Genomic DNA, 25,023 nt, shown 5'->3' with positions numbered 1-25,023 from the left:
TATTGAACACGCTCCAGCGCTATTTTGACCCACTCCGATGTACGTGCACTGTCCGTCGGTTTCCGTTCCGATGGCGGGGCGCTGCGTGCGACACTGCTCGCAGCGTACGTCATCGATGACGGAACGGAGTCGGGAGAAAAAATTAAAAAATTAAAATAACTACAACGGTACGTTGTCAAGTCGAATGCCTTCTAAGTCGGAGAGACGTAACCCCGACGCTTCCACAAGGCCACGTGGCGGTGGGAGGGCGCCCGTGTGTGGGACCAGTCTGGAACCAGCTGTCGTTGAGTGGCTTGCCACGGTCGATGCACACCGCGGTATTTAAACCTTTCCCGCCGACCATTCCGTTTTTGTGTACGTACACGTACAGTTCCATGCCAGTGGTCCGCGTGTGTACGTGTTGCATCACGGGAGCGGGAGAAAAACTGAAATAAAAGAACTACACCGGTACGTTTCCAATTCGGAAGAGGTACCGAGGCTCCCACAAGGCTTAGCGGTGGTGGGAGGGGGCGTGTGGCACCAGTCTGGCGCCCGCTACCGTACAGTGGCGGCGGCCGTCCCGCTCCGGTTCTCCGCGGCGTTTTTTAAAAACCGCGGCGCTGCCGCCGCCGCTGCTACTACACCCCTCTCTAAATAAAATTTATGGCAAACCGGCTTGCACGTTCTGAAGTTTGGCGGTGAATGGGACGGCCCACACCACACCCTGCGACTTGCAGACGTCTTGGCTTCATCGATTAACTGCCCCCCCCCCCCTCCTCGGTCAGTGGTGGAAATTCCACATTGCTGTGGCAGTGGCCCAGTCTGTTCGTAGTACAAGCACTTGTTTCCATTTAGTGGTGGACACTGGCTGGATTGGACTGCTCATCATGGTGGGCATTGGCCATGGTGTAGACTTCCTATGGTGTCGACTTCCCATGGTGGACACTTCCCATGATGGTGGACACTGCCCATGATGTAGACTTCCTATGGTGGACACTGCCCATGGTGGTGGACACTGCCCGTGATGGTGGACACTAGAATACCCCAGGTGGTACTGACCAAATCGCCAACCCTCCCCCCACCCACCCGCCTTGGCTTACGAGCCACTTGGGGCCTGCTGACAATGGCGCGTTTGCGGGTGCTGGGCGGGAAGAAGAGAGGTAAATCACCGTCGCCTTCACAATGGGGGCAGTGGTCGCGGTGCCAGCGCTGGCGGGGAGCCCCCGTGGCCCTCGCCTCTCTTCCCCCCCCCTTCGCACGTTCGGGCTGCCCGTTTTTTTTGTTCTTTCTTCTGTTCTTTCATTGTTTGGGCAGCTCCATGGGCTCGGTTTCATCCAGAGGGCAACTGCCTCCTTGGCATCCTAAATTCTCACTTGGCCCATCCACTTGATACCCATCGTGTGGCGGTGCTGCGGATGAACCGGGGAGCCGTAGCGTTGGCGGTTGGCGTGCTTCGCTACGAGCCCGGCGACCCGAGGTTCGGTTCCCGCCCGGTCGACTCGACCTCAAGTGAGCGCCGGGTGCGGTGTGTGTCGTAAGCATCGCCACTGCTAAGACAAAGGCTGCCGGACGTGGTGCTGGCCACCCACCCCCTCGTGTGCGGTTCCGGACTTCGTAGGTGCTGCTCGCGAACAGCACTTGCCCCAACAGTCTGTTTAGGCACGGGGGGGGGTGGGGGGGGGTGGGGCTTTGTTGCTTATGGTTGAACTGAGGAGCGGCAGTGTCGTGGTTGGCGCGTTGCGGTACGAACCTGGCGAACCGAGAACCGAGTTGAATTCCCGTTCGCGGCCAATAACGGTGACGATTATCTGACCTGGTCCTGGGTCCTCCCCTAGGTCGACTCTGCCTCAAATCAGTACCTGGTGCTATGTGGTAAACATCGCCACTGGGGAGAAAAAGGCAGCCGGGTGTGGTGCTGACTTTTACCCCTCTGTATCATTTACCATGCTGGCGTTCATATGGGCGCTCGCTAAGGAAACTTGCCCAAATAGCCTCTTAAAGCTATATGGGAGAACTTTGTCTTTGTGGATAAACTAACCAATTTTACCAGATGAGGCCCTAATGAGCTTTGTAGCTCTTTTGCAGAAGCGGCCTGGCCACAAATTATAGCTCTGCGAAGTGGCTTATCGTCATCACGTGGAAATTTATAGCAGCCAATTACTCTAAAACGCGGTGACGTTGATTCTAAATGTGCAGGGAAAAATGGGAGAACCCGGAGAAAAAACAAACCACGCGACCATGGGTAGGAGAGAGAGAGAGATGCCACCTCCAACTATAGAAGCATTGCCATAGTTAGGATCGAACCCACGACCTCCTGTGTCCCGGGCGAGGTAGTTAACATCTCGTCACCGTGGCGTATAAACCATAGAAATACCACGCGCCCATCTGCTTCACGGCGGGGTTGTTACAGATTCCCTACGAAGCCGTGAGAAGCGAGTCGGCAGTTTGTGTGCCGGTGTCGCCGGGGTGGGGAGAGGGGCTCCAAATCTTCCAAATTATATAAATTCACGGTTTAACACGTTGTGGAAGTTTAGTAGGAGGGAGGAGGCTTTCGCCACCAATATCATCCATCGTAGATGGATTTTTTCTTGAGTTAGATCACACAAATATAAAAATGCGTGGTTAGTAATGATAATAATAATTCCATCTATATAGCGGCTGTGCATCAAGGATCTCAAAGCGATGTTCAGGACGCAGCAGCAGCAGCAGCAGACACTCTGCATGAAAATAATTATATAATAAATACATTTGAAAGAATCCGTTTACTGAATGAACTAAAAGTTTAATAAGCGGAGCGTATATAAGTCGTTTTTTTTAGATGCATTTGAAAAATTGATCCCACGGACTCGGACATCCTGATGTCTCGTGGAAGAGCGTTTCGTCGCCTGGGGGGCGACACAGGGAGAAATCTCAGTCACCCATGAGACCGAAGCCTCGACCTGGGAATGCAGGGTTTGTCACGTGAACAAAACGTCGCAATTGGTTACTGGTTCAGCACCAACCGGTTGTGTGCGTTGGAGAGTTAAGCCCACTACGGCCGTTTTCAATTCGGGTGGCCGTGAAGTTTCGCCGGTAATTACAACAAGAACATCAACCGGCTTCATGCAGGCGACGGTCAGAGTTGTCGTGGAGAAATCTTCCCCTCCTGTTTCGGTCTTAAGTAGAGGAGGGTGGTGATGTTGTCACTTATGAGCCTATCAGGTGCGAAGACCAGGTGGGGTGGGGGGTGGTTAATGTAGTCGTATGAAGGGTAATGGATACCTGTAATTAGTGGGTTTATTGTCAAAATGTCACCGCAGATTACACAGGTGGAGATGGCACAGCAGAAGAGATCATCGTCCCAGCCCCGCTTACTGGGCAGCCTCGCATCCAATTGCAGACCAGGTGCTAATGTCTGCCACTTGGGGGGTGGGGGGGGGAGACTAGGCCACTACTATACACTACACTATACACTACACTTTACACTACACTATACACTAGGCTGTAGTAGTACACTACACACTACACTGTACACTATACACTACACTACACACTACACTACACACTACACTATACTGTACACTATACACTAGTGCTGTACTAGTACACTACACCACACTGTACACTATACACTACACTACACACAAAACTACACACTACACTACACACTACACTATACTGTACACTACACTATACACTGCACTGTTGCAGCTTCACTTCGGTTCTCCACCGCCATCGGCCCCTCGGTGTTGTAACTCTCTCTCCATATCCCCTCTGCACATCCGCACTGTCGAATGCACTTGGAGCTTTCAAGGAACGTCTGAAGGCCTCTCTCAAATCTGTGTCTGGGTCTCAGGGCTCTCGAGCAGCCCCCGAGCTTGGCTCCACACCTCTCGTCTGTAGAATCTGGCGCATTGTAAACGTCATAATCATTATGATTATTATTCTCGAGTAATCGGGTTTTTGAAGCCCAGCGTGTCCGTCAAGTAAATTATAAGAGAGCCTTTTAAAAGGCCTGAATCAACAAGTTACAGCAATTCATATTCTTTGGGTGATATTGTTATTACTCTGATTATTTTTTCTCTATCTACGTGGCTTTACCGAAAGACCCAAAGAATATGAATTCCTGCAGTCACGAAAGCTTTAAGTCAAGATTTAAGTTACAGGAAGAGGGCTCCTGCCCCAGATGTGGGGGTAAAAAGTTGATCCAACAGGGTTCCAAAAATTTCACTACCACCCCCCACATTTTTTTTCTTATGTAGGCATATATACCTACACACCCTACATACAATAGAGTCAGTATCTACTACACACCCTACATACAATGGAGTTTGTAGTATCTACTACACACCCTACGTATAATAGTCGGTAGTGTCTACTCCATACCCTACATTTAATAGTCAGTATTATCTGCACACGGGGAGAAGAAGAGGACATAGCACTAGCATCTCTATAGCACTAGCATCTCTATAGCACTATCATCTCTATAGCACTAGCATCTCTATAGCACTATCATCTCTATAGCGCTAGAATCTCTCGTGCTATAGAGATGTTTTTTTTTCCACAGATGTCCAGCAGTGGGCGTCGGGGAAGATCTGTAATCCTGGCCTCGCCAGAAGGCGGTCATAGATAAAATGTGCCCGTTCCGTCTTGTCTGGGATATAGCGTTTCTCCCTCTTCGCACGTGTAGGTTTTTCTGTCCGGGCTGCTCTGGCCGAAAACGCCTTGGTACGTAGAGGACTGCGGAGCTTGGGCAGTTGCTGGCACCGGCTCCCTGCTGGGGGCTGCCTTTCCCCCGCTGGTCTTTGGTTCCTCCTCGCATCTCTAGAGAGGCGTTTTCTCTCTCTCTCTCTGCATGTGTGAGAGTGAGCGACTTCCCTGCGGTGTCGCGTTACAAGCTGCCATTGTTATTATTACTCTGTGGGTGCCGTGAGTAGCCGTGGTGAGAGCGTATCTCCTGCTTGATTTCCGATTTTGTATATTTTTTTCTTTTGTTTTTTTTACCGCTTCTTCCGTCATAAGATGGCGGCCACCGATGTACGCGCGGTCGTGTTCTCCCATAGCGCCGCGTGTGGTTTTCACAACGCGGATTGGACACAACGCCGTGAACGTATCGTGGGGGAGCGCATTTTTTGTTAATGACGCGGATTACGAATTGTGATGCGGCGCAACGGTGCGAACGGAACTCCGCCGCGGTGCGAGCAGGAATAGGCGACGGTCGTAACACGGCTGCCTCGGCGTAGCGTCACCACCGCACAAGGCGTTGGGATGCTGCTGGATGCTTCTCCGCTGGTGGTTCGTGACCTTTACTGCAGCCTTGCCCACAACCTTGGGTCCTCAGTCGTTACAAAAAAAAATGTACAATGTTAATAACGACATAGGTTTTTTGATGAAACAAAGTAAGTTGTTGCCTTACGTTGCCCGTAGCTTAATTTGTGTTTTTCTATGACCTTCAAAAATAAATCTGGACGTGCCCCCAGGGGTTGTGTGCAGCCCAAATTAAGAAGAACCACACTGGTCTAGACGCTACCCACATGGCATCTCTGTCTTTGATCAGGCCCTGCGCTATGCATCTCGTTGTCCTTCAGGAACGCAGCTACTACCACCGCCACGTTGCAGGAGAACAGACTGGATGTATTTGTATGAATAGGTTTTTGCCTTTGTGGCGCTAAAAGAGGAGGCTTTACGATGTTAAAACACCAAACGGAAACCTTTTTGCAAGGAATCATGTCTGCATTAAACACGCATGCTTGTGGTGAACATGCAAACAAAAACATGCTCTCGTAGTATATGATGCATTGTCTTTGAAACGGATCAGTCCAGACCAGAGACGGCTTTCTTTAGAGCCTAGTCTCAAACAGTGTTCGACCTTTTGGCGTCCTCTGGTTTTATTGCCAGAAAGGGTAAAACCTATTCCTGTATTTTGATAATGGCAAGAAAAGGCCCCATGATGGAGCTGCTCACCCCGAGCTTTGTTGTTCGCCTTTTGTAATGAACTCGCTACACCTGAGATCCCGGTGATTTAATCACGTTACTGTTTATTTTACCAGGTAAGTCCTGCTGAGCTATGTAGCTTAATTTCAGAGCCGACCTGGCGATCACAAATGACAGCTCAACGAAGTGGCTCATCGTCATCATCACGTGGGAATTTATAGCGGTCAAACACTCTAAAACGCATGTTGTTGATTCTAAGAACCTGGAGAGAGACACGCAAACTCTGAACATACAGCAGGCGTCAGGGTCTGGATGGAACCCACGACCTCTTGTACACCGGGCGAGGTAGTTAACATCTCGCAACCGCAGCACCCATGCGGTGGTTGACACCTGGACTCGAACCCAGGATCCCAGCCGGTGGTGCCGATTCAGCGGCTGTGAACTTTGTGCCACCCCGGGGCCAGCGAGCTCGCCTGCCCTGTAACCTTAACAACAAACAACCAGAGCCCACCCATCCACCTCCCCCCCCCCTCTCACGTTCCACTTGGGGGGGTGGGGGAGAATTGACTAGTTCACACAAAGTCTGCAGGGCCATTCTCCAATGTAAATTTCAGTGGGGTGGGGGGGGGCGTTCATTATTTTTGTTTTCGTCGTCGTACAGTCCGTCCTCCTCTGCGGCGAGTGTTTCCACGACGCCCGTTGGATACAGCGCGACGGATGGGTGCATTATAGACGACGTGTTGTTTTTATAGCGCGGACGCGAAGTGGGTATGCACACGGCCATCGAGCGAGCGGAACTCCGCAGGAATAAGCGGCGGTCGTAGCACGGCTGCCTCCCCGGTGTAGCGTCATCGCCACACGAGTCGTTGGGAGGCTGCTGGATGCTTCTAGAGCAGTGGTTCGTAACCTTTGCTGCAGCCTGCACCGCCCTTTGGTTCTCAATCTTTAAAACGATGTATATTGTGAATAAATACATCGGGGCTTGATGAATTAAAGTAAGTTGTAACTTACGCTGCTGCGCGTGGCTTAATTTGTGTTTTCGATGATTTACCTTCTAAATGAATCTGGCCGTGTCTCGCTACTCCCCAGAAGGGGCATCTCGCACCTCCAGGGGTTGGCATGATGCACCCCAGGTTAAGAGAACCACACTGCTCTAGACGCTACCCATGCGCCTCGGTCTTTGTTTGGGCCCTGCGTTACCCATTTTGCGTGTTATAGCTGTACTGTGCTTAACCCCCCCATATAAATAACTAGCTTATAATACACGGCGTTGCCCGGGCCAAAAAAATATTTCAAAACTACTCTTAAAAATCTATACAGCAGTGCGTACTGTGGTGGTACCTGCTATGATTACAGCAGTGCATACCGACTGGTGGTACCTGCTATCACTACAGTAGTACATGCTGACTATAGCAGTTATTTATCGACTCTATAGCACAAAGTACTCACCTGACAGAGTGGCGTGGTGAGGCCTAGTCCCGTGCAGAGCCTCCGGCCTCGCCTAGATTGTCCAGCCGGCCGAGGTGGCACCTTGGCAGGCTGGGGCTGGGCTGCTAACCCTGACCCCCCCCCCCCCCCCCAGCCACGATCTCCCAGGCCGCTCTGCAGTAATATCTACGGCCTATAGTGGTAGCATCTAGCGACTGTATATATTAGTAACTGCACGCATCGGGGTGGGGGGGACACCACCGAAGGCGTGCGACTTGGCATGGGCCGTCCCCCCCACCAAAGGTGCGTGAGTTGGTCGTGCACGCGTCATGAATAAATAAATAAAGATGTAGCGCGAAATCGCTAATGAAACTTATTAAAAGTTTACGGATGTGAAAAAGTAATGTCGCTTGCTCACGACGGGGCTTAAGCCACAAAGCGACAAACGGACAATTTTTTTATTTTTTCTATAAATAGATAATGATTATTAATAATGCAATTTTTTTCCCATGACGCTGTGTCCTTCAAGAACGCAACTACTACCTGCCGCGTTGTCGGAGAACGAGACTCTACTCGCGTTGTACTTGGAAAATAATTCCCAGGAAAGCCTCGCTGAGTTAAGACTTCTTTTACAGGAGGGTCGTGGCAAATTTTTTACGTCGGAGGGGGAGGTGGGGGGGGAGTTGCGCGATGTTCCGCTGCTGCTGCGTGCGTGCGGTCCCGCCCCGCGTAACCAGCCGCACTCACGTTGGGTGGGCTGTGTCCGCGTTCGCAGGGCTGCGAGCGACGTCGGAACATCGCCGCCTCCCTCGTCTCCTGCGACGGACGCGACCATCGCCAGGCAGCCCGGTCGCTAGGGCAACGCGGTCGCCATGGACACGGAGTCGCAGTTCTCGGGATACTCCTACAGCTCCGGGTACTCGCGGGGCTCCAGGCATCAACGGTAACGACGTGGGCGGCCGGCTCCCGGCCGGGGGAGTTTGTACGGACGGTCCTGTTCTCCCGCAGCGCGGCAGTAGTTGCCGTTGCTGAAGGACGCCGCTCTGTGGGGAAAGTGGCGTTATAACAACGAGCATTTATTCAGTGGGGATTCAGGGGTTGAGTGAAAGATGCACAAGTTACACGGTGTTAGTCGCCAAGCGATAAGAGAGCGTTGCCGTGGGTGATGAGGATGATGAGGGTGCGAGGATGATGATGGGGAGGAGGATGATGAGTTGCCGTGTGTGTCGCTGTGTTGCTCTGCGTGTGTGTTGTGCTGCTGTCGTGACGGTGGTGGCATCTACCCTCCTCGCTCCCCCCTCTCCTCCCTGCCGCCAGTGACCGGAACCGGCACAAGCACCGTGGTCGCGAGGGCAGCGGCCGAGGGGACAAGTCTGTGACAATTCACATGCCTAGCGGGGGCCAGGCCGCCGAGGCGCTAATCGACAAGGACGGCAGCAGCCGTCCCGCCGAGGATGTTATTCAGGTCGAGATTTTACCTCAGGTCCTGCACGCACCTCGAGGAGCACACGAGCAAGGCCCAACGCACAGCGTCGGCCTGAACACGCAGTAGCCTGAAACGCACACGTGCAGTAGCCTGAACATGCAGTAACCTGAAACACACACACGTGCAGTAGCCTGAGACACACACACGTGCAGTAGCCTGAAACACGCACACGTGCAGTAGCCTGAACACGCAGTAGCCTGAAACACACACACGTGCAGTAACCCGAAACACACAAACGTGCAGTAGCCTTTAACACACACAAGTGCAGTAGCCTGAAACACACACACACACGTGCAGTAGCCTGAAACACACACGTGCAGTAACCTGAAACACACACACGTGCAGTAGCCTGAAACACACACACGTGCAGTAGCCTGAACACGCAGTAGCCTGAAACACACACACACGTGCAGTAGCCTGAAACACACACACGTGCAGTAGCCTGAAACACACACATGTGCAGTAGCCTGCAACACACACACGTGCAGTAGCCTGAAACACACACGTGCAGTAACCTGAAACACACACACGTGCAGTAACCTGAAACACACACATGTGCAGTAGCCTGAAACACACACATGTGCAGTAGCCTGAACACGCAGTAGCCTGAAAGTAGCCTCGACACAGACACTCAGTGGTTGCCTCAACACGGACACTCAGTAGTAGCCTCAACACAGACACTCAGTAGTAGCCTCAACACAGACACTCAGTAGTAGCCTCAACACAGACACTCAGTAGTAGCCTCAACACAGACACTCAGTAGTAGCCTCAACACAGACACTCAGTAGTAGCCTCAACACAGACACTCAGTAGTAGCCTCAACACAGACACTCAGCAGTAGCCTCAACACAGACACGCAGTAAGCCTCAACGCAGACACGCAGTAAGCCTCAACACAGACATGCAGTAGCCTCAACACAGACACGCAGCAGCCTCCAGACATACACTCAGTAGTAGCCTCAACACGCACACGCAGTAGCAGCCTCAACACAGACACTCAGTAGTAGCCTCAACACAGACACTCAGTAGTAGCCTCAACACAGACACTCAGTAGTAGCCTCAACACAGACACGCAGTAGCAGCCTCAACACAGACACGCAGTAGTAGCCTCAACACGCACACGCAGCAGCCTCCAGACATACACTCAGTAGTAGCCTCAACACAGACACTCAGTAGTAGCCTCAACACAGACACTCAGTGGTTGCCTCAACACAGACACTCAGTAGTAGCCTCAACACAGACACTCAGTAGTAGCCTCAACACAGACACACAGTAGTAGCCTCAACACAGACACGCAGTAGCAGCCTCAACACAGACACTCAGTAGTAGCCTCAACACAGGCAGGCAATAGTAGCCTCAACACAGACACGCAGTAGTAGCCTCAACACAGACACTCAGTAGTAGCCTCAACACAGACACTCAGTAGCAGCCTCAATACAGACACGCAGTAGTAGCCTCAACACAGACACTCAGTAGTAGCCTCAACACAGACACTCAGTAGCAGCCTCAATACAGACACGCAGTAGTAGCCTCAACACAGACACGCAGTAGCAGCCTCAACACAGACACACAGTAGTAGCCTCAACACAGACACTCAGTAGTTGCCTCAACACAGACACTCAGTAGCCTCAACACAGACACTCAGTAGTAGCCTCAACACAGACACTCAGTAGCCTCAACACAGACACTCAGTAGTAGCCTCAACACAGACACTCAGTGGTTGCCTCAACACAGACACTCAGTAGCCTCAACACAGACACTCAGTAGTAGCCTCAACACAGACACTCAGTAGTTGCCTCAACACAGACACTCAGTAGCCTCAACACAGACACTCAGTAGTAGCCTCAACACGCACACGCAGCAGCCTCCAGACATACACTCAGTAGTAGCCTCAACACAGGCAGGCAGTAGTAGCCTCAACACAGACACTCAGTAGTAGCCTCAACATAGACACTCAGTAGTAGCCTCAACACAAGACACTCAGTAGTAGCCTCAACATAGACACTCAGTAGTAGCCTCAATACAGACACTCAGTAGTAGCCTCAACACAGACACGTAGTTGTAGCCTCAACACAGACACTCAGTAGTAGCCTCAACACAGACACTCAGTAGTAGCCTCAACACAGACACTCAGTAGTAGCCTCAACACAGACACGTAGTAGTAGCCTCAACGCAGACACGCTGTAAAAGCCTCAACACAGACACTCAGTAGTAGCCTCAACACAGACACTCAGCAGTAGCCTCAACACAGACACGCAGCAGTAGTAGCCTCAACACAGACACTCAGTAGTAGCCTCAACACAGACACGTAGTAGTAGCCTCAACACAGACACGCAGTAGTAGCCTCAACACAGACACGCTGTAAAAGCCTCAACACAGACACGCAGCAGCAGCCTCAACACAGACACTCAGTAGCCTCAACACAGACAGGCTGTCAGCCTCAACACAGACACGCAGTAGCAGCCTCAACACAGACACGCAGTAGCAGCCTCAACACAGACACTCAGTAGTAGTAGCCTCAACACAGACACTCAGTAGTAGCCTCAACACAGACACTCAGTAGTAGCCTCAACACAGACACGCAGTAGTAGCCTTAACACAGACACACATCAGTAGTAGCCTCAACACAGACACACAGCTGTAGTAGCCTCAACACAGACACAGCAGTAGTAGCCTCAACACAGACACGCAGCAGTAGTAGCCTCAACACAGACACTCAGTAGTAGCCTCAACACAGACACTCAGTAGTAGCCTCAACACAGACACGCAGTAGTAGCCTCAACACAGACACGCTTTAGAAGCCTCAACACAGACACGCAGCAGCAGCCTCAACACAGACACTCAGTAGCCTCAACACAGACAGGCTTGCAGCCTCAACACAGACACGCAGTAGCAGCCTCAACACAGACGCAGTAGCAGCCTTAGCACAGACACTCAGCAGTAGCCTCAACACAGACACTGCTTGCCAACTGGCACCACCTACCCAATCTCTCTCTCCTCTCTCTGCCAACTCTCCTCCGTCTCTCCTCACCCCACACTCCCCCTCTCCTTCCACTACCTCACTCATCTCCACTATCCCTCCCCCCGCCTACCCCTTTCCTCAATCACTTACCCCCCCCCCTTCAAAGGCAAAGATATCCCGTATAGCTTTAAAGGACTGTTGGGGCAAGGGCTGTTAGCGAGTAGCACCTTCGAAGGCCAGCATGGCACACGAGGGGGTGGGTGCCCAGCACTACGAGCAGCCACCTTTGTTTGCCTTGTGGTGATGTTTACTACACACTGCACCAGGTACTCATTTTCAGCCAATTCGACCGAGGGGGAGGCCCAGTACCAGTTAATATCATCGTCACTGGTGTTGGTAGTCATGGGCACGAATCGAAACCGGGTCTCTACTCGTTTGAGGCTGGTCGCCATGGTGGTGAGATGTTAACTGCCTCACCTGGTATGCAGGAGGTCGTCAGTTCCATCCCAACCCTGACGCGTGCTGCTATATATTAGGAGTTTGCGTCTCTCTCTCATCATCATGATCACCGTGGCTAGGAGATGTTAACTACCTCGTCTGGTATACAGGAGGTCGGGGATTCCATCACAACCCTGACGCCTGCTGCTATTGATTTGGAGTTTCCGTGTCTCTGGTCATCATCATCACGGTGACTGAGATGTTAACTACCTCACCTGGTATGCAGGAGGTCGGGGATTCCATCCCAACCCTCGCGCCTGCTGCTATATATTTGGAGTTTGTGTGTCCCTGATCATCATCACGGTGACTAGGAGATGTTAACTACCTCGCCTGGTATGCAGGAGGTCGTGTATTCGATCCCGACCCTGACGCCTACTGTATATTTGGAGTTTGCGTGCGTGTCTCTCTCTTTCCCCGTGGTTGCGTGGATTTTTCTCCCGGGTCCTCCCGTTTTGTCCTTCCGTCTTAAGAGCATTTGGCTGCTGCTATACACTTGGTTGAGCTCTCTCATTTGCGGTGGCCAGGTCGCGTTTGAAAAAAGGCTACATAGCAGCTCAGTGTGGGCCTCAACTGTAAATTCAACATGATTTATCCATAAAGCCTACTTGTTAAACCAGCTGGACCTAGGGGAGTCCCCAGGACAGGTCCAGATAATCGTCACCGGTGTTAACCGTGACCAGGGAATCGAACTCGGGTTGCCGGGTTCGTGGCGCAGCACGTTAACCACTACACTACTGTCCCCCCCCTCCCCCCCCCACACACACAGACAAAGATCACCCGTATAGCCTCAACAGACTGTTGGGGCAAGTGCCGTTAGCGAGCAGCACCTACGAAGGCCCGGCACGTCACACGAGGGGGTGGGTGGCTCATTTGAGGCCGAGTCGACCTAGGGGGGAAGCCCTGGAGCTCGAGGAAGCTGTTGGCTAACCGCCGCTCGCTCCCGTCCCCCCCACACGCATCCGTCTCTCCAGGATGACAACTGGGGCGAGACAACCACGGTGGTGACGGGCACGTCGGAGCAGAGCACGTCGCGCGAGGACTTCGCGGCCCTCTTCCGCGAGCCCCCGGCGCCCGAGGGCCGCGGCGGCCGCGCCGGCCGCCACGCCGGCCGCGCCGCCTCGGCCGTCCTGGGGGCCCTGGCCCTGCTGTCGCCCGTCGCCTTCCTCGCCATCCCGCACGCGCTGTGGCGCGACGAGCTGCAGCCGTGCGGCACCGCCTGCGAGGGCCTCTTCCTGTCGCTCGCCTTCAAGCTGCTGGCGCTCGCCGTGGGCACGTGGGCGCTGTTCGCCCGCGGGCCCCGGCACGCGCTGCCCCGCGTGCGGGCGCTGCGCGCCCTCGTGCTCGCGCTCGGCTTCCTGCTGCTGCTCGCCTTCTGGCTCTTCTTCGGCGCCCGCATCCTGGCGAGCCGCGACCCCGACTACCGGGGCATCGCGCAGTACGCGCTCTCGCTCGCCGACTCGCTCCTCTTCCTGCACTACCTGGCGCTTGTGCTGCTCGAGCTGCGCCAGCTGCGGCCCGCGTTCGCCGTCAAGGTGGTGCGAGCGACCGACGGGGAGAGCCGAGTCTACAGCCTCGGGCAGCTCAGGTACCGGTGGCGGGTGGCGGGGTGGCGGGTGGGGGGAGGCGGTGGCCGCGGTGGCCGGGGGGGGGGGGGGATGTTGACTGCCTCTCTCGCCCCTGGCATGCGGGAGGTCGTGGGTTCCGATCACCGGAACCCTGACACGATGCCCGTTGTGTATTTGAAGGTATTTGCGGCATGCCGGTGCAGCGTAACGCGCCGGTCCTCGCGAAACTGATTTTTGACGCACCACCACCACCAGCCGCGCAAGATTTTCTGACCGGGGGATTGCAAAACGCGGGAAAATAAATCATTATTGCGAACATATACATGTTGTATATATAGTTTAGCACGCAGCCTTTGGCGACCAATATCATCCATGATATCGATTTTTTTTTTGGGGGTTAGATCGCGTAAATATAGATGCGTCGTTAAACCTACAAATCTGTCTGTCGCCTGATGAAGCTAGTTGTAATTACTGTCGAAATGTCATACTCAGATTTGATCTCCAACACACCGGTTAGTGCTGCGCTGGTAACGAATTTGGCCACGTTCTGTTTACGTGACACTAAACCCTACTAATTGTCCGTGTCGGGTGGTGGCGGGCTTAACGACACAACATTTATATTTATGCGGTCTGACCCAAAAAAACCTATTATGGATATATATTTTTTTTCCATGCACTGCCGGTGTACCGCCAATCCGTTCATTCGATCTGTGTCTCTCTCCCCCGTGGTCGTGTGGATTTTTTCCCTCCGGGTCCTCCGCTTTTTCATCCCTCCGCATTCAGAATCGACGTCACGCCAAACATTTCCACGCGGCGGCGGGGACGACGACGATAAGCCCACTTCCGTCGGGCAGCTCAGCTATCATTTGCGGCCAGGTCACTTCTGAAAAAGCGTTACATAGCTCAGTGGGCCTTAACTGGTTAAATAAAAATTAGAGCCGGAGCTAACTGGTGGAGTCCACATTTTTGGCGTACCGCCTTCTCCTGGCGAGCCAGGGTACGGCTCCTCCTCGACGCCCATGGGAAGGAAGTTTCACACCCCATCCGTGTGTGATCCACCAACCCTTGCTGCTGCCGCCTCCACAGCGCTGGGTTACAGCTGCCACGTGCAGCAGCGTAGCCACCATCGCCACCACCGCCCGGCTAATAAATATCCCTGTGCATCCCCCTCCACCTCCACACCACTTTTCTCCCATTGCATCACCGTGACCTCCCACGCACGCCACTGTGACCTCTCTCACTCCTGCCCTTCTCCTTTCCCTCTCCCCCGTGATCTCCCCCCCCCCCCAAGACCCCCCCCCCCACAACCTCTCAGGGGCGTACCCAGTGCCATCATGTTGTGCGCAGTGCAATAGGCCAGATGCTGTAAATAGTTTTAGTTTTAACATCCAGCCTGAAGGACACCGCATGATACAAAAATCGCGTTATAATAAATAATAATAATATATAATGTAGGGTTAAAGCTCAGTCCACGATAACAGGTTAGATTCGTAACGCAGGCCAGTGGTTCTTAACCGGGGGTGCGAGACACGGCCAGATTTTTTTTTTAGAAAGTAAATCATCAAACACAAATTAAGCCACGTGCAACGTAAACAACAACTTTGTTCAGCCAACCATGTAGTTATTACCATTGTACATTTTTTTGTTACGATTGAGAACCGAAGGGGTGCCAAGGCTGCAGTAAAGGTTACGAACCGCCGTGCGTAGAAGCATCCAGCAGCATCCCCAACGCCTTGTGCGGTGGTGACGCTACGCGGAGGCAGCCGTGTTACGACCGCCGCTTATTCCTACTCGCGCCGCGGCGAGGTTCTGTTCGCTCCGTCGCGTCGCGTCACAATTCGCCTTCGAAAGAACGCGTTCCCCAACACGCTCATCGCGTTCTATATACATGTATGTCGGTCCTGATTTGCGTCGTGAAAGTCGGGCGCTATCGCAGGACTGACGGTGCATGTACCGCGTCCGCAGCATACAGAGCGCGAGCGTGTGCGTGCTGGAGAGCTACTACCGCGACTTCTCCGTCTACAACCCCGCGTTGCTCAAGGTGCCCAAGTCGCGCGCCCTCAAGCACCTCACAGGCTTCAAGGTGTACGACGTGGACGGTGAGACGGTGGGGGGGTGGGGGACAAGCGGGGGTGCCTGTGTGTGCCTGTGTGTGTCTGTCTGTGTCTGTGTGTGTGTGCGCGAGTGGTAGTGTAGCGATTAGCGTGCTGCGCTACGAACCCGGTGGACCGATTTCGAATCCCGCTAACGGCCAACACCAGTGACAATTATCCGAACCGTTCCTGGGCCTCCCCTAGGTCGACTCGGCCTCAAATTAGTGCCCTGTGCGGTGTGTAGTAAACATCGCCGTCGGGGAGACAAAGTCGGCCAGGCGTGGTGCTGGCCACCTCACCCCCTCGTGTGCTGTACCGGCCTTCATAGGTGGTGCCACTATCCTAACCACACTTGCCCCAATAGTTTTTTCAGGCTATACAGGGTATATTTGTCTTTATGTGTGTGTGGAGCAGTAGTGTAGTGGTTAAGGCACTGCGCTATGACACCGGCGACCCGAGTTCGAATCCCGCTCGCGTCCAACACCGGTGACGATTATCCGGACCGGTCCTGGGCCCCCCCTAGGTCGACTTATCCTCAAATACGTGCCTGGCGCGGTGTGTAGTCAACACCGCCATTAGCGGAGACAAAGGCGGCCGGGCATGGTGCTGGCCACCCGCCCCACCTCGTGTGCCTTTGCCGGCCTTCATAGGTGCGACTCGCACGCAGCACTTGCCCCAACAGTCTGTTACAGGCGACACATGGTGGTTGGGGGTTGGGGGGGGGTGTCTTTTTCTCGTGTGATTGTGGCGCTAACGCGTCGTCGTCAACGCCGTCGTCGCTGTCATTGTCGTCCTCTGCGCCGCAGGCAACCCGAGCAACAACGTGGCGGGGCAGTCCCGGGCGATGATCGCGGCGGCCGCGAGGAGGCGCGACTCGGGCCACAACGAGCTCTACTACGAGGAGATGGAGAACGAGCGACGCATGCGCAAGCGGCGCGCGCGGTACGCTCGCACCTACAATAACCACAACAATCACAACAACACCAACAACACTCAACGTTTTATTGTTACCAGGTAGGGCCCACGCGCAGCTACTATAGATCCCCTTACCCGTCAACCCCTTACCTGTCAACCTCTTACCCGTCAACCCCATACCCGTCAACCCCTTACCCGTCAACCCCATACCCGTCAACCCCTTACCCGTCAACCCCATACCCGTCAACCCCATACCCGTCAACCCCATACCCGTCAACCCCTTACCCGTCAACCCCATACCCGTCAACCCCATACCCGTCAACCCCTTACCCGTCAACCCCATACCCGTCAACCCCTTACCCGTCAACCCCTTACCCGTCAACCCCTTACCCGTCAACCCCATACCCGTCAACCCCTTACCCGTCAACCCCTTACCCGTCAACCCCTTACCCGTCAACCCCTTACCCGTCAACCCCTTACCCGTCAACCCCATACCCGTCAACCCCTTACCCGTCAACCCCTTACCCGTCAACCCCTTACCTGTCAACCCCATACCCGTCAACCCCTTACCCGTCAACCCCTTACCCGTCAACCCCTTACCCGTCAACCCCTTACCCGTCAACCCCTTACCCGTCAACCCCATACCTTCGGCCACACCCCCTTCTGGATCTCACCAGAAGGTTCTCGACTGAGCATCACGTGTCCCTCAAGCCACCATTTGGGCCCCCTCGCTACCCTGTCCCGATCACGTGCCCTCTCGAGTTCACCCAGACCGTCGCGTCCCTACTTGCCCTCTCTTTGACCGTCACCAGAACCATGCCCCCTAGGGGCCAGCTTCCATGCCATGCCCACTCTGGTGCCAGAGAGAAGCTCAAGACGCACAGTTCCACTCTTGTGACAGTAGCTGGCGCTAAACGCCATAGTGACTCCATTTACGTCACTGCATATATAGCTCTTTTTCAGAAGCAACCTTGCCGTTTGCAAATGATAGGCCAATGAAGTGGGCTTATCATCGTCATTGTCGTCGCCGTCGTGTGAAAATTTATAGCAGCCAAATACTCTAAATGCGTGGTTGATTGTAAATGTGGAGGGGAATATCGGAGGGCCCGGAGGTGTTGATTATACCACGACGTGGTTAACATCTCGGCATCTTGACGATGAGAGAGAGCCACGAAAACTCCAAATCTACAGCAGGTTTCGGGGTCTGGATCGAACTCGCGACCTCCTGCATACCAGGCGAGGTAGTTAACATCTTGCCACAACAGCCGCTGCCCCACCACTCCTCCTTTAGGGCATCGAGTCTGCATTAACGACATACAGCACTTGTGGCAAAACATGCAAACAAACATGCCCTGATAATAATCTATAAATATAAAAGGGAAATTTGTGAATATGTGCATACTTCCCGACATGCAACAAACTTGAAATTTGGCACGTGGGTAGCTTCCAGACTGTACACAATGCAAAAAGCATAAAAATAGACTTTTGTATTTTGAAGGGGTGGGGTGCGCAATAATGGATATATTTTTGCACGGCAAGTGAGCGGTGACATCACATCTGCGATGTAACCCGCATGCGGCAGCGTCACGCAGTGTGCCTGCTGACGTCACGCACCCGACCACCCTCCGCGTAGGCCGTGTATTAAGCCAAGACAAGAATCCAAGTCTCGGGCTAAGCCGGGTAGTTAAGCTCGTTATGATATATGGCGTTGTCTTTGAAACTGATTGGCCTGCACCAGAGACGGCAGCCTTTTTTATGTCCGAGTGTCACCGGTGTCAGACCGGAGAACGCCAAAAGGTGAACAGGTATCAGCATTTACAGCTCAGGGTGAACAGTTATATCTACGGGACATTTTTTGCCAGTTGAAAAGTATGAAAATAACTATATTTTACCCTTTATGGCAATGAAAATAGGTGTTAAGGTGTTCCAGGTGTTAAAATACCTTCATGAAAGGTAACAAGTCTGCATTAACTACACATGTGTGGCAAAACAAACATGGCTCTGATGATAATAATAATAATGCTATGCATTGTCTTTGAAACGTATTGGCCTACACCAGAGACTTCTTTATGGCCTGTCTCACCAGTGTTAGACCAGAGAATGCTTAAAGGTGAACAGCACAAAGCTCGAGTTGAGCAGCTATCTCTAAGGTGTTGGGCCAATCTGTTTTAAAGACAATGCATATATCATGAGAGCATGTTTGTTTGCATGTTTTCCCACAAGTATGCGTGATTAATGCGAGGCTTTCAAAAGTTATATATTTGGTGTTTGAACATCTTAACACCTCTCTTGCCAGAAAGGGTTAAAGCCTCTTCTGATATTTTTTCTCATCATTTTTATACTAGCAATATGGGTCCCGCAGATCCTACTTCTAGGTATGTCTGGATGTTGTTTCCACGGGGCTGATGTTTAGACTACACCAGGTACCCATTTGAGGTTGATTCGACCTTCGGGGGAGGCCCAGCATCGGGATCAGATTTTTTTTTTTTTACCGATCTTAGCCATGAGCGGGAATCGAACTCGGGTTGCTGGGTTCTGAGATTGGGGGAGGGTTAATCGCAGAGCTGCGCCCATTTATCCCCGTTGGAAAGTTCGCACCCGTTGGCTGGCTCGGTCGCCCGCCTGCCCACCCGCCCGTTCATTCACCCACCCACCTGCTCACCTGCTCGCCCGTCCACCTGCTCACTCGCCCGCCCGCTCACTCGCCCGCCCGCTCACTCTCCCGCTTGCCCACTCGCCTACCCACCTGCTCACCCGCCCACCTGCTCACCTGCTCACCCGTCCACCTATTTACCCGCCCACTCACCCGTTCACCCGCCCACTCACCCGTTCACCCGCCCACCTGCTCACCTGCTCACCCGTCCACCTATTCGCCCGCTTACCCGCCCACGCACCCGCCCACTCACCCGCCCTCTCACCCGCCCACTCACCCGTTCACCCGCCCACCTGCTCACCTGCTCACCCGTCCACCTATTCACCAGCTCACCAGCCCGCTCACCAGCCCACTCACCCGCCCACTCACCCGCCCACTCACCCGCCCACTCACCCGCCCACTCACCCGCCCTCTCACCCGCCCTCTCACCCGCCCTCCCCCAGGCTGGTGGTGGCGGCGGAGGAGGCGTTCACGCACGTGCGGCGCCTGCAGGAGGAGGAGCAGCGTGCGGGCACGGGCCTCACCATGGACCCGCAGGAGGCGGCGCAGGCCATCTTCCCCTCGATGGCGCGCGCCCTGCAAAAGTATCTCCGCGCCACCAAGCAGCAGCCCTTCCACAGCATGGAGGGCATCCTCAAGCACCTGGCCCACTGCATCGCGCACGACATGACGGCACGGGTACGCCCCCCTGAGACGTTGTGGGGGGTGGTGGGTCACGGAGGGGCGAGGGATAGGGGGAGGAGAGGGGTTGAGAGAGGGCACAGTGGGGTGCGTGAGAGGTCACGGTGATGCAATGGGAGGTGGAGGGGGGGGGATGCACAGGGATATTTATTAGCCGGGCGGTGGTGGTGGTGATGGCTATGCTGCTGCACGTGGCAGCTGTAACCCAGCGCTGTGGAGGCAGCAGCAGCAAGGGTTGGTGGATCACACACGGACGGGGTGTGAAACTCCCTTCCCGTGGGCGTCGGGGAGGAGCCGTACCCTGGCTCGCCAGGAGGAGGCGGTACGCCAAAAATGTGGACTCCACCAGTTCTAGCTCTGTTTATATTCCATTTTAACGTTTTACATTTGTATTCAACCAGTTAAGGCCCACTGAGCTATGTAGCTCTTTTTCAGAAGTGACCTGGCCACAGATTATAGCTGAACGATGAAGTGGCTTATCATCATGTGGACGTTTAATAGCAGCCAACTGCTCTAAACGCTTGATGTTGATTATAAATGCGCAGGGAAAAACCGGAGGACCCGGAGAAAAATCCACGCGACCACGGGGAGAGGGAGAGGGAGAGAGAAACACAAACTCCAAATATACAGCAGGCGTCATGGTCGGGATCGAACCCATGACCTCCTGTATACCGGGCGAGGCAGTTAACATCTTTCCGCTACGTCGAGATGGGATCGAGGGTTTCCCCCTCCTCGCACACGCGCGTGCGTTTTCTCGGAGCGCTCCCGTTTCCTCCCACATGCAAACACTCGGGAATTGCTCGATAACACCTTCATATTATACAGAGGACTGCAGAGCTTGGCCGAGGGGGGGAGTTGTCCTCCTCTCTGCCTACGCGAGTGAGCGAATGCCGTGCAACGGCGGCGGTATCGGTAACCCCTTTCCCGTTCCGATGACGTACGTCTGTACATCATCGGAACGCAATCGGGAGAAAAATGTTAACTTTATTGGTACCGAGGCTCCCACAGGGCCATTTTGGCGCCAGCTGTCGTAGAGTGGCGTGCCGGGGTCGATGCACACCCCGACATTAAAACCCTTTACCGTCACGATTCCGTACCGATGGTCCGCTTACGTGTACGTCACGGGAACGGAAGACAAACGAAAAATAAAATAACTAAAATAAAATAACAAGTCGGAAGACGTAACCGAGGCTCCCACAAGGCCGTGCGGCGGTGGGAGGGACGCACGTGGCACCAGTCTGACGCCGGCTATCGCAGAGTGGCGGCGGCCGTGCCGCTATGGTTCTCCGCAGTGTAACAGCGTCTTTGAAAACAATGGCGCTGCTGCCGCTGCTAGACCTCTCTGAATAAAATTGACGCTGAGCCGCTCGCGTGCGTTCCGAGATTCGGCGGTTGAACGGTACGACCCAACGCTGCACTCGGCGACTTGCGGACGCCCCGGAATCCAAAGGGTTTAAGGTGTTTTCGGGCGATTTCATGAGGAGACTGGAGCAGCCGGGGATAACCCCCACACACGCGTGCGAGGGGGCAACACTCTATCCCACAGATGGAACCAGGTGGGTGGGTCCGCGTGATCACCGCGTCGCAATATTTCAGAAAATGAAAAAAACAATGAAAAGACAGCAGGACTCTCAATTATCCGCGCACGGGGAGGACTGCTGCGGATAATTGAGAATCGCGGATAATCCACAAATATAACCATTTTCCGCGGATACCTGTGCCGAAACCCACTCGTACAGGTGTACTAACGGTCGACCGATCGATGCGCGTGCTCAGTGATGACACATTCCTGGTCCCGCACAGCCCAGAGCCACGCCAATCAACATCAATCAAACTGCGCCCACTGTTGTGTAAAGATATTGCAACTACTGTACTGTAGAGGCGATCGCGTGGATTTCGGTTTAATCACCGCGTGACTTGTACTAAACATTTCCAAGAATAACAATGGTGTGCAACTGTTTAATGATTATAAATGTGCGCTATAGTGACAAATCCACGCGTTATCAACTCGCGTCAGAATCTCAGGAATCGCGGTCCCTCCACGCGCGGACGATCGGGAGCCGACCCTAATAACAAATGGCAGTAAATGACGGCGGCAATCGACGCGCGGATCTTTCGCAGGCCTTCCTGGAGAAGTACCTGAGCCCGGGCCCCACGGTGCAGTACGAGCCGGACAAGTGGCTGAGCTCGCAGTGGCGCCTGCTGAGCGCCGAGCCGGTGACGTCTGCGCTGCGCGACGGCACCGCCTTCTCGCTGGCGCGCGCCGACCTCTGCCTCGTGGTGACGGTGTCGCGAGCGCCGCGCTTCACCCTCTCCGAGACCTTCCTCGACCCCAAGTCGCACAAGTTCGTGCTGCGCCTGCAGTCGGAGACCTCCGTGTGAGGCCGGCGTGGCTGGCGCACGGCAGGTGTGGCCGACGACGGGTGGGGGAGGTCACATGACGGCGGGGGGGCGGGGGGGGGGGGAGAGTGTCTCATGGGTAAGGCCCGCGGTGTGTGGGACTTGACAAGTTTATCGGTTGCCACCTTTGTCAGGGTTTGACCTGAGGGTTTGTTTGTATTTTTCTACTTGCCTGCTTACCTGCCCCCTCCCCCCACCACTGGGGAGAGTCCGGGAGCTTGGCATTGGTGTTCCTTCCTCGACCCCAAGTTGCACAAGTTTCTGCTGCGCCCGCAGTCGGGAGACTTCCGCGTGAAGCCGGCGCCGCCGCCGCTGCTGTTGCTGCTGTGGTGATGGCGGTGGCGGTGTTCAAGGGCGGGGGAGGTCACACGGCAGAGGAAGTCGCACGGCGGTGGTGCAGTCGGGGCGGGTGGAGGAGTGTATCGTGGGTAAAGCCGCCGTGTGTTGGGGGACTTGACGAGTGTATGGGGCTGCCACCTTTGTCTGGGTTTGACCCATGGGGGTATTTTTTTTTACTCACCTACCCTCGGGAGAGTCCAGGCATTGGGCATCGATGTTCGTTTGGCAGGAATTGATTTGTACCGAGATCTGGCGGTGGTGGAATTGTATCGAACGGTGTCGTCGTAGACTGCACGGTTTCGATGGTGGACAGAGTGCTTGGTTGAGAAATACGTCCGGGAGATTTGTCTTGTTGGGAAGGTTGGCAACCGTTACCCACCCACCCATTTAGTTCACTCACCCATTCAACACCCCATCCACCCACTCCATTTCTCAAACATTCAGCAACTCACCCACCCACTCATTAACTCACCCATTTACCAACCCACCCACCCGACTGGCTCATGGACTTACATATTCACCCACTTATTCGCCCGCTCACCCACCACTTAACTAGGGATTGCCACCTTGTCCGTGTCTGACCTCGTAGGTACAGTCTGAGATATGCCATTGATTTGTGTGGCAGTAATTGATTTGTAACCGACATCTATCGAGCGATATTGCCGTGCTGAACTTCATTACGGCAAACCTGTGCACGTTTTTTTGACAATACACCTGGTGCCGACTATGAGACGTTATATATACATCCGGGTTTGGTCTACAGTGTAAAAAAAAAAAAAAGGACTCAACTCCACTTCGTTTTTATAAGTCCGTGAAGATCAAAAGACGACCACAGGGGGCTTGTTGAGTGTCCCATCGTGGGGCAGAGGGGGGGAGAAGGAGGCATCGTCGGTAACGTCTGGGCGATGCCGAAAGCCAACGAACGGGCAGTCGTATCTCTGTTCGTGTGCGCGCGTGTGAACTTCCGTCACGGCCGTGCTCATCGGTGGTGCGCGGTGGGGGGGGTGGTAGTACAACAGACTAACACACACACACAACAAGCAGTTGTAGAGAATTGAGATTGTGTGTGTAAGTTGGAGCTTCTTTCGCACCGTACATAGCCAGCCGTGCTCGCCGGAGGTGCATGGGGGGGGGGGAGACAGAAAACAAACTAACACACAACAAGCAGTTGTAGAGAAATGAGAGTTTTTGTGTGTATGTTGGAACTTCTATCGCACCGTACGTCGCCAGCTGTGCTAATTGGAGGTGCGTAGGGCGGGGAAGGACAACAAACCAAACACGCAAGATAGAGCAGTTTTAAAGCAGTGACTTTTCAATCTGGTTGGCAGCCCCCAATCAATATGTGGACATTCCGCTTTGCTATGATGGGGGGGGGGCGGGGGGGGGGAAGCAGTTTATAATCTTTTAGGGACGACCACTGTTGATTTACCTCAAAGTATTTTAATATTTTTTTTTAGTAAGAGGCGGCACGGCCAAGTTGCGTTTCGTTCGCTTCTGTGGAACTCGGGACCGTTTTAATCAAAATCAAACTCACTTTGGTGGCGGCGGCGATGGCGGCGATGGCGGCGGCTGTCTCTCGTCTTGAGGCCGACGCGTGTGTTTTTATAACGGTGATTATCAATGTCGGCTTGTGACGCGTCGTCACTACGTAGCATTGGCCCGCTCTCGCACACGCAGCGGGGAGAGCGAGGACGGCCGAGAGGTACGATGAGGAGAGACGGGCGAGCGGGAAGGTAGCAGCAGTAGCATCGTGGCCATGACCTGGGCACGCTTCCAACTGTCAACCCTAACCTCCGAATTCCTCCGTTATACAGGGACGAACAAGTTTGGTTCCAGAGGTCTGTTCTTAAATAGATTTCTTCGTAAGTCCCAACTGGTTCTTCACATTCTGCAGATGTAGATGTCGCTGGTTCTTCACGTTGTGCAGATGTAGATGCCACTGGTTCTTCACGTTGTGCAGATGTAGATGCCACTGGTTCTTCACGTTGTGCAGATGTAGATGCCACTGGTTCTTCACGTTGTGCAGATGTAGATGCCACTGGTTCTTCATGTTGTGCAGATGTAGATGCCACTGGTTCTTCACGTTGTGCAGATGTAGATGCCACTGGTTCT

General features: G+C 53.9%; 1 protein-coding gene across 4 annotated transcripts in view; it reads left to right on the top strand.

Annotated features, from left to right (window-relative positions):
* The window catches only part of LOC116955925 (vang-like protein 1), a 39,386-nt gene extending 16,212 nt beyond the window's left edge, over positions 1 to 23,174 (top strand). The window contains exons 2-9 of one of the 4 annotated variants that reach the window (XM_076053721.1): positions 7,850 to 7,936; positions 8,096 to 8,263; positions 8,638 to 8,803; positions 13,237 to 13,850; positions 15,796 to 15,929; positions 16,730 to 16,865; positions 19,935 to 20,169; positions 22,294 to 23,174. In XM_076053721.1, the coding sequence (XP_075909836.1) occupies positions 8,193 to 8,263; positions 8,638 to 8,803; positions 13,237 to 13,850; positions 15,796 to 15,929; positions 16,730 to 16,865; positions 19,935 to 20,169; positions 22,294 to 22,554 (1,617 nt within the window). In that variant the 5' untranslated portion in view covers positions 7,850 to 7,936; positions 8,096 to 8,192 and the 3' untranslated portion in view covers positions 22,555 to 23,174. The remainder of the gene's footprint in view (positions 1 to 7,849; positions 7,937 to 8,095; positions 8,264 to 8,637; positions 8,804 to 13,236; positions 13,851 to 15,795; positions 15,930 to 16,729; positions 16,866 to 19,934; positions 20,170 to 22,293) is intronic. The other 3 variants (XM_076053723.1, XM_076053720.1, XM_076053722.1) reach the window with 3 other exon arrangements.
* The last annotated feature ends 1,849 nt before the right edge of the window (positions 23,175 to 25,023 follow it).

Source organism: Petromyzon marinus, chromosome 62 (genome assembly GCF_048934315.1).
Source record: "Petromyzon marinus isolate PM22_M1 ecotype Great Lakes invasive population chromosome 62, UKy_Petmar_22M1.pri1.0, whole genome shotgun sequence".
NCBI classification, from domain to species: Eukaryota; Metazoa; Chordata; class Hyperoartia; order Petromyzontiformes; family Petromyzontidae; genus Petromyzon; species Petromyzon marinus.
This window is presented reverse-complemented; position numbering and strand designations above follow the sequence as displayed.